General features: G+C 45.5%; 1 protein-coding gene across 1 annotated transcript; it reads left to right on the top strand.

Annotated features, from left to right (window-relative positions):
• The first annotated feature begins 221 nt into the window (after window positions 1–221).
• CHMP3 (charged multivesicular body protein 3) lies at window positions 222–15,083 on the top strand. The gene is made up of 6 exons (XM_049831067.1): window positions 222–376; window positions 5,153–5,213; window positions 9,391–9,570; window positions 12,186–12,307; window positions 13,416–13,530; window positions 14,519–15,083. Exons 1-6 carry the CDS (start codon window positions 332–334, stop codon window positions 14,650–14,652), a joined length of 657 nt encoding a protein of 218 aa, XP_049687024.1. The 5' UTR covers window positions 222–331; the 3' UTR covers window positions 14,653–15,083.
• Window positions 15,084–15,511: the final 428 nt, after the last annotated feature.

The following is a 15,511-nucleotide window of genomic DNA, read 5'->3' as shown; positions in this document are numbered from 1 at the left end:
ACTCCTCGGGGCCGTGTGAAGCGGCGCGGGGCCGTGTGAAGCGTGGCTGCGCCCGACGACCGTTGAGGGCCCCGCCCAGGGGCGGGGCGGGGGGGCGGGGTGTGACTGTTTAGGCATCCCCAGCCCCTCCCTCACCGGCGGCGCATGAACGGTGCGGGCGGCGGCGTGCGCATGCGTGATAAGGGGGCGGGGTCGGGAGTGTCCGGCGCCGCATGCGCAGTGGGGATCGCCGGCCCCTGACGGCGGGAGGGAACGGGAAGGGGAACGGGAACAGGAACCGGAACCGGAACCCGAACCCGGCGGGGCCGGGCGGCGCGGGGCGGCTGCCGCCATGGGCCTTTTCGGGAAGACCCCTGAGAAGCCGCCCAAGGAGCTGGTGAGACCCTGGAGGCGGCCGGGGGGGGGCGGTGGCCTAGGTGCGTGGCGTTGCCATGGCGCCGGGCGGAGGCTGCGGCAGGGCCGGGGCCGGCCTGGGCCTGGGCCAGGCACCGCGGAGCCGGGGGGCTCGCCTGCCTACACCCGCCCCGGGACTGACTCCGAGGCCGGGGGGGAGGAGGGTTGGGAGAGGCCGGGGTGCGCCGGAGAGCTCTGTCCCGGCGGGTGGGCCTGGGCAGCAGGCGAGGAGCCCCTCTAGTCCGTCCCCAGGCGGGCCGGGGGCACCCGCCCTCGGTTACTTCGGTTCTTCCGAAATGCAGCAGCTTCTTAACGCGCTCGGTCCGCTGTCAAAGAGCTCCTGCTCCCTGCGGGTGTGGAGAGACCGGGGGGTGGGTGCTTCACAGGGCCGCAGGAGCAGTAGCCAAAGGAGCGATGCAGTAGCCAAAGGAGCGATGCGTCCTGGGTGCCGTGGTTTGGGGAGGCTTAGTCAGCGGCTCCTGGTTTTTTTGCCTTGCTGTTAGCTGCCTTCCATGGCTTCTAGCTCTCCGGCTTCATTAGGGGCCTCTAGCTCCTTTTGGGAAGGTAGTCTTAAAAATATGAATAGCTGAAATATTGGGACTTGAGGGGTTTTTTTGAGTCTGCAGACAAACTCGGTAAGCCTTGCTTCTACCCACAGATTTGTAATGTCACAGTGAAATGAAATAATTAAGATACTGGCGGATTTAACTGTTGTCTTTCATAAATCACTACTAACGTGTTAATAAAAAAAAATCTGCTATTTGGTGGGGGGAAAGGTCAAATACATTAGAGGTACTAAAAAAGCAAAAGGGGAAGGACTACAGACACCAAAATTGAAGGCTTAGAAGACCTGCACTGTCACAGATATTCCCTGCTGCTTTGTAGCAGCTGAGTCACAAGGAGCAGCCTGTAGTCGTTGCTTGTTGGATGATAGCGTTAGATGAGGAATATACCTTTGATAGCGTACTTTACCTTCCTTCTCTATTTGTGTGGGAGCCACACGGGTTGGTTATAGTTTCCTAAGTTCGCAAGCAGCGTTGGAAGGTGCCACAGAAAGAACTGATGTTTAGAGACTGCGGCTTTCAGTGGTGGGATAAAGCAGTAGACAACCGTTTAACCCACACATTGTGGTTATGCTGCACCGATAAGTTCTTGTTCTTTCATGTCTGATAACCACTCTTTTGCCTTCTGTAACTGACAAGCTTGTGTTTTCCAGTAACACAGCATGTCTGTGGGTCACCTTTGAGATGTTTGCAGAAAAGCCTGCAAAGGTGCTAGAAAACAGGCGTGTCTGACCCTTAGGGAGAAATGACGTGGGTCATCTTGCTGTCATGAGCACGCTCTTGGGTTGCAGGCTGGCATGATGACTTCACAGGCCATAACAGTGATATTGAGAAACCCATTACTAGTAAGATATTCCTTTCCTGCTGTATCTAACTGCAGCTTTAGCAGGAAAAAGTAGTAGTTAGTTCTGCTTACTAGATGACAGGGAAACAGCACCACTTCCTTGTGTCTGCCAGCAGCTGCACACAAGATACTGTCCCTGAGTAGGGTTAGAGAAAGCAATCTGAGCACCACAGGAGGTGGCTGATGATGGGAAGAGGTTGAGATTTTTGTAGTGGCAGTGGTTTGCCCTGGGTTTGCTTGTATGCTCACTCTCTGTTGATGGGAGAGAATTTATTTATGAACGATACAAGGCAAACATCTTCAGTCCTTGTGAGAAGCTAGTGATGCATTTCAGCCTGTCTAAGCCTGGGGACCTACTATGCATTTAGTGCCATGCCTGGACTGTTTGAGCTTAAAAAGTGTTTATCCTCCAGTGTAGTCTAAGTGGATTATTTCAGCTTAGTGTTTTGCTGGCTGACCCTCTGTTGTGATGCAGTGCTGTGAGAATGATGTTTTTGTTTATGTTGGAAGTGGAAGCAAAATAGCTTCATCAGCATGGAGTTGTGCTTGGGGTAATTAGCCTTGCTTAGTTGGCCAAAGTACTCCTATTCCCAGCATTGCTGCCCCTGGTCTGCATTGTGCTGTGGTTCGTAGCCGTAACCCTGGTGTCTGGTGGGAGATCACCAATATAGCTTCTTTACTGCTCAATAAATTGCCGTGTCTCACATAATGGGAAGCATGCAGTAATCTAGATGAGAGTCAATGGGATTTCCTCCTCCTCTTATAAGCAAAACTGGTGATCAGCGTTGGGAAGACCAGGGAATAAAGAAGCATCCAGCTCTGCCTTCATGAGGACAATTGTGTGAAGCAGTTTATTCCTGGGCAGTACTAGGGATGAGCTATCAGAATTTTCTGTTGTCAGAGTTAGCAGGGATTGATGACAACAAACGGCCAGTTGTGGTTTAATGGTGTCTTTGTGCTGGGTTGTGCATCACAGAGACAGAATCTGTGAATCCTGCTGTAGTTCATTTGACAGTTGCCGATTGTGCTTGGACATGAAGGCTTAATACATGTTGGTTTCTTCTAGAATACAAGTCATAGAGCAAATCTCTGGAAGATGTTACATTTGAGACATGACACTTGGCCAGCCAGAGTTCAGTCATGTTTTACCACCGTCTCTTCCCCCTGCTTTTCTCCCTCTAGTGTTGGCATACTCAAAAGAGGGACCTTCTTAGCCTCTTATCAGGGTGAGGAATGAATGTACCTCACATTTTCTGCTCTGTTCTGAAGAACAAGAGAGGAGGCTGCAGTCAGTCCTGCAAGGGTTGGGTTGTTTTTTTGTTTTTTTCCCTGTAATAAAATAGGATTCAATTAAAGGTACAGGAGCTTTCTGAAACGCTTCAGAACTTCTGCACACCTGTAACGTGCACGCACAGAGCTCTGCAGGGCTTTTGGGTTTGGGTTTTTTTGCAGCAGGTTTTGTGCTTGGGCAACTCAGATGGTGGTGGTTGTCTGTAGTCAAAACATGGTCTTGTTCGTTGTGACTGAGAGCGTTTCTTTTGAGACTGGTAAAGGTCTAAGAATCTGTCTTGCTCTGCTGGGCTCATGCACTGAATAACACTCTTTACAGTTCTGTTATAAAACTTACTCGGGTAGACGAAAGCTTTTTACTTGAATAAAAAAACTCACATAAAAATCAAGGCAATTTTCATATGAAACTATTCATACAGTCAACTAGACTTCTTGAGTGGCCTGTGCACTGGCATGTACAGGGTGCAAGTGGATCCATGAACTAGGGGTCATCTTAATACTTAGGGTGGGGTTTTTTTTAGATACTGTGCAAAATCTGTACTGCTGCTAATAAAAGTAGCAGCAGAGCTTCCACTCTGTTCCTGTGCTAGTATTATCTCCTGATTCTTGATTCTGGTGTTGTATAGCCCTTCTCTGCTTCTCTATTTGCCACAAGTGCTTCCAGTTCTCAGCTGGGTGTCTGGCAGCTGCTGCCTGTCTGGTGTCTCCGCTTCCCCGGAGAGGTGGTTGGGGCAAGTGGTGCTCCCCACCTCCTTCAGCGCCCTGTGTTTGGGAGCCAGGAGTGCTGGAACAGAGAGATCTTGGCAAGTCCCTGGAGGGAAGCCGTAGAGGGGGTGGCTGTGTTTGAACCCCCTACCAAAGGCAAGGGAAGGGAAGCTGGAGGGCAGAGCTGCCATGCAGAGGGACCTGAGCAAGCGGGAGGAATGGGCCAGCAGGAACCTCACGATGTTGAGCAATGCGAGGTTGTACACGTGGGACAACCTTCCCTGCACGTGGGGTTGTGCAGCCTGGGGCTGGCTGGGCAGCAACTCTGCAGGAAGGGACCTGGACTTCCCGTGGATAATAAACATGAGCTAGCAGTGCACCTTCGTGGCAATGAGGGCAAACTGGGCTGCATTGGCAAGCTGTAATCATCGTGTTGAGGCAAATGGTCGTTCAGTTACTCTGCTACATTCGGCATTAATGGGGCCACACCTGCAAAACAGCATCCTGGTTTGGGCACCCAGTGCGATAAGGATATCAACAAACTGGGGAGAGTGCGGCAGAGGGCCACCATGATGGTGGAGGATTGGAGCCCATGACACAGGAGGAGAAACTGAGGGAACTGGGCTTGGTTTAGCTTGGAGAAAGGAAAGCAAAGGGTCTAAAGCCTTTAACTGCCTCTAACAGGGTTGTAGCGAAGACAGAGCCAGGTACTTTTTCAGGTGTGCCGTGACAGGAAAGGTGCTACAGCTACAGGTGGCCAGAAGAGAATTTTGAATTGGACATGAGGAAAGTTTTAGACCACAGGAGTGATTAAGTGCTGGAACAGATGTCCAGAGTGGCTGTGAAGTCTCTCCCCTCGGACAGTGTCAAAACTCAATGGACGAGGCCCCGAGCAACCTGTCTGAACTTGGTCCTGCTTTGAGTAGGAGGTTGGCTTGGAGACACCCTGGGGTTTCTTCTGACTGAAATGGGTAGTACTGTTCTTGGTGCTGTCATCCTGTGCCAAAGTTTCTACTGTATACTGAAGTCTCCTGCAAGCAAGTTTCCTCTGTACAGCGATGTCACTCTGATGTGGGAAATTAGCCAGGGAGCGAGCGTCTCTGATTCACAAATTGTGCCCTCCTTAACTCCTTGTCTGAATGTTAAGAGGAGTGCAATAATTTGTGGTACCTCTGTAATGTGGTTTGGTTTGTTTTTTTTTTAATTATTTGAATAATGAAATATTTAAACATCACTCATCACTTAAAGCTTGTGCATTTTGAAGTGCTTTCGATATTGGATGGTTAAGTTACATGAAAGTATAAAAGCATAGTTTTAAAGTTAGTATTTCAAGTAACTCTCACTTTCTCTTTTTAAGGTCAATGAATGGTCCTTGAAGATAAGGAAAGAAATGAGAGTGATTGATAGACAGATCAGAGGTTTGTACTTATGTCTCATTTTTTGTTTTTTCCTTTCCCTGTCTGCCTTTAATTGGAGGAGGTTGTGAAATCTAATAACCTGGGGTACTCTATTGCATCTGGAATAACGGAAGACAAATGTGATCCCGGGGCCAGACTGTCTGTGTTACAAAATGACGTCGTTGTAAAGTTCTCCAAGTAAAATTTTCAAAAAGAACCTGAATATTGTATCCTTCCAGTAAGACATAATGCTCTTAAATCCCATTTGATAAGAAGAATTAGACTCACTATTAAGAATTTCACCCACATTGATTTAATGAATTGTATCAGTGTGGTATGTAATTCCACATGTTCCACAGGTGCGTACTGGCATGAAGTACATGTGCTAAACAAAAGTAGCTTGCTGTCAGCTTGGGAAAATTGCAAACAGGAGAGAGGAAAAAAAAAGAAAGACTTTTCTCAGTGGGTGTTTTGCTATTAAATTATGGGCATTATGCTTCTGAAGAGGTCTTGAAAAGCAGAGGAGTTGCTTATTATTACACTGCCGCTAGTTCAGTTTCTTTTTCTCTCCTCTGCCCACCTTCCCAGAATCTGAAAATAGGTTTGGGGCTAGATTCTATTTTTCCTTTTTTGTCTACTTACATTGTCCTCAGGATTGGTCCATGGGATGTGCTGGTAAAGGATATTTTGTGTCAGCATCTGGTTATTAGGCACATGCCTGTTTTGAGTGACTCAAGGAATATGTTCTCCCTTCCCCTTTACCTCCCCAGCCCCACACTTCTGGAGTAAGCTGGCAGGGTTCCTGTGTTCTCCCACTTGTAGATTTGTCTGAGTTGGTTGAAGAGAGATGCTCGTGCAGCACAAAGTCTGTCTTTGTCCTCATCTGTAAAATGAGAAACAGGGTTTATGCCTCTTCCGGGAAAACCGATGTTCGTTATGCTTGTGAATTGTTTTGCATTCTCCAGGGCACTTTGTATGGCTGTGTTGGGCACAGAGCAACTGAAATGTGCCTGATCTTGTTAGCAAAGTGTGTTTTGGCAGCCACGTCTTCCATGGGAGCAAACTACCCACGTGTTCACTATTGATGGTTTCTTGAAATTTTGTCTTTCTCGCAATGTTATGCAAGTTGTAATACTTCTAATGGCCCATATAGATATTGGGTTATGTGGTAGTTTAGTATTTTGATGTGGTTGTAAATCTCATTATTTTAACAGCTCTAAACTTGCCTGTATATGTATTTCAGAGCGTTACGTTCAAAGAAATACAGTTTAGCACGTGAGAGCTTATAGTAACTGCCAACCAACTGCTATTCTGGTAATTCCCATTAAAATAAAGTACAGAATATGTTCATAATGCCCATATTGTGCTAGGATTTCACATCTTACCAAGTGTCAGCTGTGGAAGTATGTGGATCTGCTGGACACTTACCAGGCTAGCAGGCTGCTGCTGAAAGATGACAGCCACGTGCCACTAAAGGTTTTCTTCCAAAAATTACCCACTGTAGTTGGATTCTGCCATGCTTTTATCATTTCAGTTGAGACTTACACAGGAAATCGCTGCGATCTTTGAGTAAGGATGCTGAGCTGGGACCTGTCTTAGTTTCCCTGGGGAAGGCTGTGCTAGATGTGTTTTGATATGGCAACACTCAGATTCACCTGGGATGAACTGAGTGGGCTTGGATCACTTGAACACTGGGCTCACCCAGTCAGCGCAGCTACTCATATAGCAACGCACTGTTTCGAACCATCTGTTGTTAGATTCTTGCTGCTGTAGTGATTTCTATTTGGTGTAGGTTGCTTTTGAGGGCTTGGGAGGTTTGAAGAAATGAAAGGTATCCTTGTGACTTCAGAATTGAATTTTTTCAAGTTAATATAGTTGGAGTAATAAAGTAACTTTGTGCTTTACTGAGCTTGCAAGTCCCTCTTGCAGGTGCTTTGGACTGCTTTGTGCCTCTGTTGTGCTTGGTAGTGCTGCAGAGGGACTGGTGTAGTGACTTTGGCTCACTAGAGGTGCATAGCTGGCATTGACCTTCAAAGACAGAGTTGACTGTTCTTGCATATTTGTGCCACCAATATCATATTCAGCAGTTTGTCATGCGAGCATGAAAGCATTCACTCGAGTATGGGGCCACCCTACGCTAGTTTGGATGTAGTAACACAATACTTGTGGTTGTTTTTAGCCTGACAAAGCGACTGTCATAATTCCTCAGTACTGCTAGAGTACTCCTGGTGCTTTCTATTTTCTGCTGTACCACTTCAGCTGTTTCTTACCTGTTCTGATATGCTGGGACTCTGACCTACAGATGTCTTCAAGTTTATGCTGTTTCTGCAAATACTAGTTGGGAAGCAGCAAGGAGTATGTTTTCCTGATTACGATCGTAGAGATTTCTGCCAGTCCTTCACAATAAAGACATTGAATGATACTGAGAGAATGACTCATTTTGAGTACAGGGTTCATTAACTCCCACGTGAGACTCTGTGTCGAAGTCTCCAAGTCAGCATGTGCCAAAAAGTGTGCATTGAACCCTTTGTTGTTATAAAAGGGCAACTTCTGATTCTTGCCTACATGTAATTTTGGTCTGGTATAAATCAAGAAGGCTCAGACAAAACCAAATTTGAACAAAGCCATTGCTAGAAAGAATTGTTCATGTGGTTCAGCCTTTTGCAGGAAAGTGTGCCTAACTCTTGCTATCTGATCTTTATTTACTTTGGGATGATTTTTTTACAGACTAACTTAGAGCCATATTTCATCAGTGGCTAATTTATTGCTGAGTCTGGAAAAGGAAGGGGGTTGATACAGCCCCTGCTTATTCCTGGATTTCTTACTCTGAGTTTTTTTTGAGGTACCTGGCTTCTGCTGTACACAGCCAGTGTTATCGGACAAGGCAGACGTAGACATATGAACAGTCACATCAGATTTGCTAGAGAAACCGATGTTATTTAAGGAGGCCTATTTAGTGTGTAATACTTCAGATCCAGCTATTTGGTGCTTACTTAGTACAAGCTTAGTTGAGTATTCCTGTTCCAGCATGCACTTCTAAAAAGCTGTTGCATGAAGCTGGATATCAGGAGACTTTGAACAGGCCATTTTAAGTTATATCTAACGATTTGCCAGCATACTAGTTTTTGCTGATAAATTATCCATAGCTTTGGCTCCAGCCAACTTATAATTTGAATATGCCAGTTTATACGAATACTAATGCACGTGTGTTTAAAGCATGAGCAGTAGAAACTCAAGACCTTAATTCCTTAAGTACAAGTATAGACGGTTGGGTATCCAGTTGAGGCTAAATGAATTGTGCCTGATGGGGGGAATAATTAAGCCTATCTGCAAGAATTAAGGCTTTTTTTGGCAGTAATGAACAAGTCTGTGGTTCTAAAAAGTTGTGGATGCATCCTTATAAATTCACTATAAAAGTGGTTATGCTTTTTTTTTTTAAAGGCAGTGTATATCTAAAGCTTTCTAGTCTCTGTGAGATCAGCCTTCTACAATTTTTCTGAATGTATTTTTTTTTTTCAGAAAGACACAATTCAGGGGTTTAGAAATAGTGAGGGCAATTTTGCCCACAACAGCCCTCAGATTCACTTGAAAGTGGGCATATAGGTTAAGCTTTGAATGTAGTCTGACAGGTAAGTCTTTTTGCTGGTAAAATGCCTGTCCGTCTTCTGACACTACTAGTTTTAAACTCCTTGTGACAAGAGGTAATCTTGTAGGCAGGAAATCGATACAGCAGCCTTAAACTGTGTGTGTATATTTGTGTGTATGTGTGTGTATGCACACACACATAGATACTTATATCAGGCCTGTTTAATTGTCAGGAAGTTATTCTGAAGTTGTAAGTCAATTAGTCATCTCAGAGTGCTTTGTTCTTACTGGATCTTTTTTGTTTCATAAGAATTTGTCTTAGTCAGCTCAGCTTTGTGCAGTGATATTCCTGGACAGTCCTTTACAGTACTCTTAACTGCAAAGGAAGATACAGAGCTGGATGTTTAGTAATGAGAATTTTCCTACTAATATTTAGTTGAATTAATTAGCTAACATGTAAATCAGCCTAGAAGAAGGTCTTTGAGTAACAGAGGGAATCTGAAATCAAGCAGAAACCATTCTTTGCATTGAAAATACACCCCAACAAATGACTGGTTTCTCTTCCATATCCTTAGCAGTTTGTCATTATTTGCTGTGTTTTTCTGTACTCCAGATATCCAGAGAGAAGAGGAGAAGGTGAAGCGGTCAATAAAGGATGCTGCCAAAAAGGGTCAGAAAGATGTGTGTGTGATCTTGGCGAAGGAACTGATCCGCTCTCGAAAGGCCGTAAGCAAACTCTATGCATCCAAAGCTCACATGAACTCTGTTCTCATGGGGATGAAGAACCAGCTCGGTAAGAACAACTACTGAGCGCTTCTAGCTGTAGACCTGAGGTCTGGGTTTCCATTTTTAGAACCAAGGCCAAATGCAGGCAGAGCTTGAATTTGGAAGTAGTCCTACTCTGTGAAAGGCAGCTGATTCCAGTGGGCTTCAGGATGCCAGGAAATTCCTCCTGTAGCAGTCCCAGAGGTGTGAAGCTGCTACAGTTCCACATCCCCGCATCCAGCCAGGCCAAGAACCTGTTCCCAGTAGACACACGCACCCACAGAGGCTCACAGCAGTGCCTTTACCAGCACCCATGTAAACACACGCAGCTTTTGCACAAACATGGACAGCTCAGTCCTGGTCTTCCTCCTTCGCTGACTGGGACTGAGGTCCACTAGTAGAACACATATATACACACACAGACAATACACGGGTTGTTCCAGTAGCTGCTCTCAGACCTTCAGTCTAAGCTGGCCAGCTAGCCGGTAACTGGCCCCAGATCTCCTCCTCTGCCTGAGCTGCTGGTACCTGGTCCAGTAGGCCCCTGAGGTTTGTGTGTTCCCTGGTCCATCTCAATCCCTCCCATTCTGTACCTTTGGCCATTCCCCTAAACACCCCTAATAAGTTTCTCATGATCAGTCACATTCCTGCAATCCCCTTAAAAGATCCATAATAAGTTTTTCCTGAGTCCAAACATGCTCTTTTCCCTCGCATTCTGTAACGAGTCCTATATTCCTGTAGGCAATACCCCCTTCAGCCTGCAGGATGTTTCCCCACTGCTCTGTCTGGATGGGTTTCCCACCCTGGGCTCTGGAGTAGTAGCTCCCCAGAGCTCCCAGTTATCTTCGTAGGGTTCCTACCCCTCGTTGTTCCCTAGATCCTTGCTGGCTCTCTGTGTTCCCCCTGATTAGCTACTCAACAGATAATCTAACACCTCTCCTCAGAGCCTGAGGGTTGCAGTGACAGGAGAATCACATGCTGTGAAACAGAACTCTCTTCTAGTAATTTGGGGCACGTTTTCAGTGTGCCTTCCTCAACAGTTTGAATGCGTGCCTAATAACCCCGTATCCTTGTGGAGCCTGTTGTTAATGATTTGGACAGGATCTGTAATGTGAAGTTTATTTCCTTCAGTAGAATTCCCTTCATCTTGTAAATGTTTCTCTAGCAAGAGTCTTAAGACACTTACTAAGTCCTAAATGGAGATGGGGAGGCAGTGTTTGATTTCCTTGATGTGGATGAATTGATTTGCCCTGCAGCTTAATACCTAGGTCTCTGTAAACCCTACTTGGTCCTTTGTGCTCCCTGAGTACCAGCATATTTCCCTCATTCCTTATCCACATCAGAAATCTGTTCTAATAGACTTCCTTCAGTATTTTCCATACCTTAGAGCGTTTTAGCCTATAACAAGAGCAGAGCAGAAAGCATTAAAGACAGGGAAAGACTTGGTGGATGTTAACATGCTACTGAAATGTCAGAGTATTCCCCCCACCCCAGCATTATCCAAGCTGGTTGCTAGTAGATTTTAACACTAGATGAGTGATAAATCAGCGGTTGCAACGTGAACCTTAAGTGTAATCTTAGGACAGGTCGAATGTGGCTCCCATGTACCTCATTCAGGAAAGGGAAGCAGTGGCCATCCTTGCAGCTTGAAGTGTCCTTTAAAAGAAAAAACTCAAAGCAGCCTCTTCCTTACTACTGCTACCAGCACCTTCATCTTACTGGGAATGTTCTGATATGCTTACCTGAGCAATAGGAAGGAATCTAGAATTCAGTCTGGGGCTTCTATTAGCTTGCTTCATCTCGGGAAATGACTGCTAATGGCAAGGTTTCTGTTAGTTTGTTAACATTACGCTTGTAATGTTCTTAAAGAAATTAAGTATTAAAATGAAAAATAATATATGCTGTACCTTCATTTTGCTTCGTTAAGGAGTGACCATTTTATATACAAACAGGTAAGTTCTCCATGACTAGGAAGCTGTGCAGTTAGGATGGCACAATTCAAGAACCTCAAAGTACCCTTAATTATTATATTTTGATCTTGGTATATCAACATCTATGAGAAGAGCTTATAAGCTATATTATGAGAATAGCCTCTGGAAAGAGTATTGTTAAATTCAATTTAAATTACACTGATTTTCTGCTTATCTGCTTTGGTATTAATTTTCTAGCTTACTGTTTGATGTGAAACTGTTGCAGTAGAACTTCTGCCAGAGTTAGCTGCTTCTACCCAGCGTGGGGCAGAGGGTCGCTCGTTTGGTCAGCAGTCAGACATGGAGCTGGACAAGCTCTGCTGGGGAAACCCTCAACAAGATTTCTGGCTGCTGAGGAGCAGGCTCCTCAGGGATCTCTTGTTATGAACTGGAGGGCAAGTGGGTTAAAGTCTTACTGCAGGCAATTTGGATTGCTCCAGGTAATCATACAGGACCAGTATCTTTGCTAGAAATTTATTTTTTTCCCCAACGTGGGTAGGAGTTGAGCTTTTCCAGGAAGGCAGACAAGAATGAAACAGCAGGATGTCCATTTCTTTTTTTAATTAAATTGCCTAAATGCAAACAAGTTTCTATACATGTAGGAAGGATATAATTTCTCTGCTTTTGGTGGTGTAGGGATCCTTCAAGCTTTCTCTATGCCTCTCCTTCACAGCTGTCCTGAGAGTAGCAGGTTCATTGCAGAAGAGCACAGAAGTCATGAAAGCTATGCAAAATCTAGTAAAAATCCCTGAAATCCAAGCAACAATGAGGGAGTTGTCCAAAGAGATGATGAAGGTAAGATCTACAACATAAATAAGACCTGGGTGAACAAGAGGTGGTTGTTCAGCGTGCTGGAGTGCTGTGTGACTGCTTAGGCGGCCCCTTTGTCAGAGGGCTTGTGTGAACTCTGACAAACACAAATTAAAGGAGCACATCAATGGCTGGGGACTTTCTAGCAAGTTAGTGTAAGTATGTGGGGAAAACCCTGACTCAGCAATACCTGCAACACATTTGGTGTAAAGCTTGAAGCTGAAAAAAGCTGCTCAGGTTGAGGATGGGAGGAGGAAGATCGGTCCCCGTACAGAGCGGTTACGGCTTGGTCATCCTGGTTCCAAGGGCTGGGGGAGACCAAGGCTCACAGCAGGATTCGTGCCCCGTGACTGCCTGTATCCCTGAGCTTCTGTTTGTTCTGGGGGAGACTGAACTTCCTGATTTCAGGGATGAAAACATATATTCAGAAAGACCCACCACAGGCTATTGTGGAGTGGGAAGGTGAAAGTCCCATCTTAGGCAAGATGGCTAGTCTGATCCTGGGTTTAAAACATCTAGGTTATTGTCTCCATGCGATGAAAGTGCTCTGACTGTTTTTTCAACTACCAAAATTGCTTTTTCACCTTCTTACCACTCTAGGCTGTTTATTTCAAATCAGAATTTTACCATTGTGCAGGTTGCAGGCCTTGCAGAGGAACGTTTTCAAATGCAGAGAGAAAAAGGGGAACCTATATCAAACACTAATTTTACAGCATGTTACACAATTTATGCTTCATCACTGAAGTCTGCAGTTGTATTTCACATTCTTGGAGCAAGCTGGGTTGTCGGTGTTTAGGCATGGATCAACAAGGAATAATAGCTTGACGGTTTCAAAGTGAGAACGTGTATTTAATCCTCAATTTTCTTACTGCTTTTCCTGTGTGCCAGTTGCACAGATATGTGCTTAAACCGTAGGCAAGTGTGTTGGCCAACCCTTACGCAAGAGGAGAGCCTTGATCCGGAAAGCTGGAGCAGTGAGCAGGCAGTTGTTAAATGCCTGGATGGGTGTAACCTGATCTCCAAAGTAGGAAGTGCGTCCTCTTACCCTGCTGTTTCCAAGGGCATCATGCACTGCCTTTTTGTTTTCTGCTAGGCTGGTATTATAGAGGAAATGCTGGAGGACACCTTTGAAAGCCTGGAGGATCAGGAGGAAATGGAAGAGGAAGCTGAGATGGAAATTGACAAAATCCTTTTTGAAATTACAGCTGGTGAGTTTGTGTGTGTGTGTTTGCTGAGAGCAGAGCCTGGCCCCTGCTCTGCTCAACAAGACGCAGCAATTTAAAATCTTTGTCTATTCTGACTTAACGGCACTCCCCCAGTGGCATCTTCGCCTTTGCTAATAGGCAGAGTGCTCTGACAGACTGGTTTCTCAGGGAATACTGGCTGAGAAGGCTGGTGTGGTTCAGTAAATCATAGGTAATACACATCAGCTGATGTCTGTGCAGTTCTGTAATTGAGGCTTTAACAGATCAGTGTTTGTCTGTACAGTGGATCCTCTTAACAAGGTGAAATTTATATGATTGACTAGGTATACCATAATTAATGAAGCCAGGAAATAAACTTGGCTGCATTGGCTTGAGTCTGAGGCTATGTTGTGATTCCTGACTGTAAAATGCTGGTAGTGTCTTGAGTTGTGGGAGGTGTGGAAACCACACAAAACAAACATACCCCCCTCCGCCCCCCCACCTTAAAACCAAAACCCACCCCAAACCCCAAGCTTCTGCCTTACAGCTGATGAAGTAATGATCTGCTGTGTTAGTAATTTGACTTAGATGATGCTTAGAATGCTCCTTACCCGAATTTCTAGTGGTGTGACAAATGCAGGGACTGGAGCTGTGTTCAGCTGGAGGGTGCTGAAAGCCCAGTTCCGCAGCCCCTGGCTTGTTGCCTTCCCTTGTTTCTCACATCCTGCTTTCTTTTTTTCCATCCTGTTTCCTGGCTGGGAGCAGCTCCCTTCCCACCGGGTGGGCAGTGGGAGCTCCTCCCTGGCTTGACTGCAGCCACAGAGGCTGGGGAGGGTCTGACCGTCAGTTCTGCTGTGTGTCAGCCAACAGCCCAGGGCTGATCAGCTCAAACAGTTCTGGTGCGTGACCTCTGCCAGAAGTGACTGGTTGAATTATTTCAGATGTACCCAAAAGCTGCTCAGTGTTAAATCAAGAGGTGATGCATACTAATGAGGCTGTGTGTTGTTTGCAGGGGCCTTGGGTAAAGCACCTAGTAAAGTCACGGATGCTCTTCCAGAGCCGGAACCCATGGGAGCGGCTGCTGCTGTTGATGAGGAGGAAGACATTGAAGCAATGCAGTCGCGATTAGCTACCCTCCGTAGCTAAGGATGAAAACGAATGTGTACAGTTTGCCTTTTTTGTTTTGCAATGGGATCTTCTGTTCTACCTTCAGAACGCAAAATTTAATATGTGAGAATACTTTATATAATATATAAAACTTTTTTTTCTGTTCCTGGGGATTGTATTCTCCAAGAAACTACTGTAATATACTTCTTCTTGGGGAGTGCAGTCTGTACAGATTATCTTACTGTTTTCTGTTCAGCCCATCTCCCCTGTGAGAGGCTGTGGTGAAATGGCAATGGTGGTGTAATGTTAGGTATTTTTAGATATCAAGTCCTGAAATACATTCTTAGCTTCAAGTAGCATCTTTCCCTAAAAGGCACTTTGGTGTAATCTGCTACCAAAAACCTTCAGTGGTGTAAGGTTTTTGTTTTTCTGAATCACTACAGATTTTATTAAAGCTGCTTTTAACAGTTGCTGCCACCCATCAGTTCAGTCTGCATCACTGTACTATCTACTTCTAACAGGTCCCTCTTGGTTTTAAATATGTTTGGTTTTTTTTTTCTTTAGCACATTAGAGCCTTCACAGCCTTGTTAAAGAAAAGCTTTCAGTCAGAGCAGCTGTTAAGTAGTAATGTATGTTCATGGGAGAGCCTCATGGAGGAAAGGGGAGGTTAAGGTGATGAGAAATCAAGAGGTAGGAGGTGGGCCCTGACACATGATGGTGCCAGTGGAGTTTCACTGGACCCAGAGGCAGGGCCAGGCAGGTGATGTGCGGCACTCTTGAGACAGCAGCTGGGCAGGTCTGATCCACATAATTACCTTTTTCTATCTTTCAAGATTTATAAAAATTAAACCTGGTACACACCAGGCTTCTGAGAACAGTTATGGCAGAGCAGCAGCA

The sequence above is a fragment of the Accipiter gentilis genome, chromosome 3, assembly GCF_929443795.1.
Source record: "Accipiter gentilis chromosome 3, bAccGen1.1, whole genome shotgun sequence".
Taxonomy (NCBI): Eukaryota; Metazoa; Chordata; class Aves; order Accipitriformes; family Accipitridae; genus Astur; species Astur gentilis.
This window is presented reverse-complemented; position numbering and strand designations above follow the sequence as displayed.

Coding starts and splice junctions, on each gene's coding strand:
- CHMP3 (XM_049831067.1), top strand. CDS start 332: ATGGGCCTTTTCGGGAAGACCCCTGAGAAGCCGCCCAAGGAGCTG. Junction 5,214..9,390: donor GATTGATAGACAGATCAGAG/GTTTGTACTTAT, acceptor TCTGTACTCCAG/ATATCCAGAGAGAAGAGGAG. Junction 13,531..14,518: donor CCTTTTTGAAATTACAGCTG/GTGAGTTTGTGT, acceptor TGTTGTTTGCAG/GGGCCTTGGGTAAAGCACCT.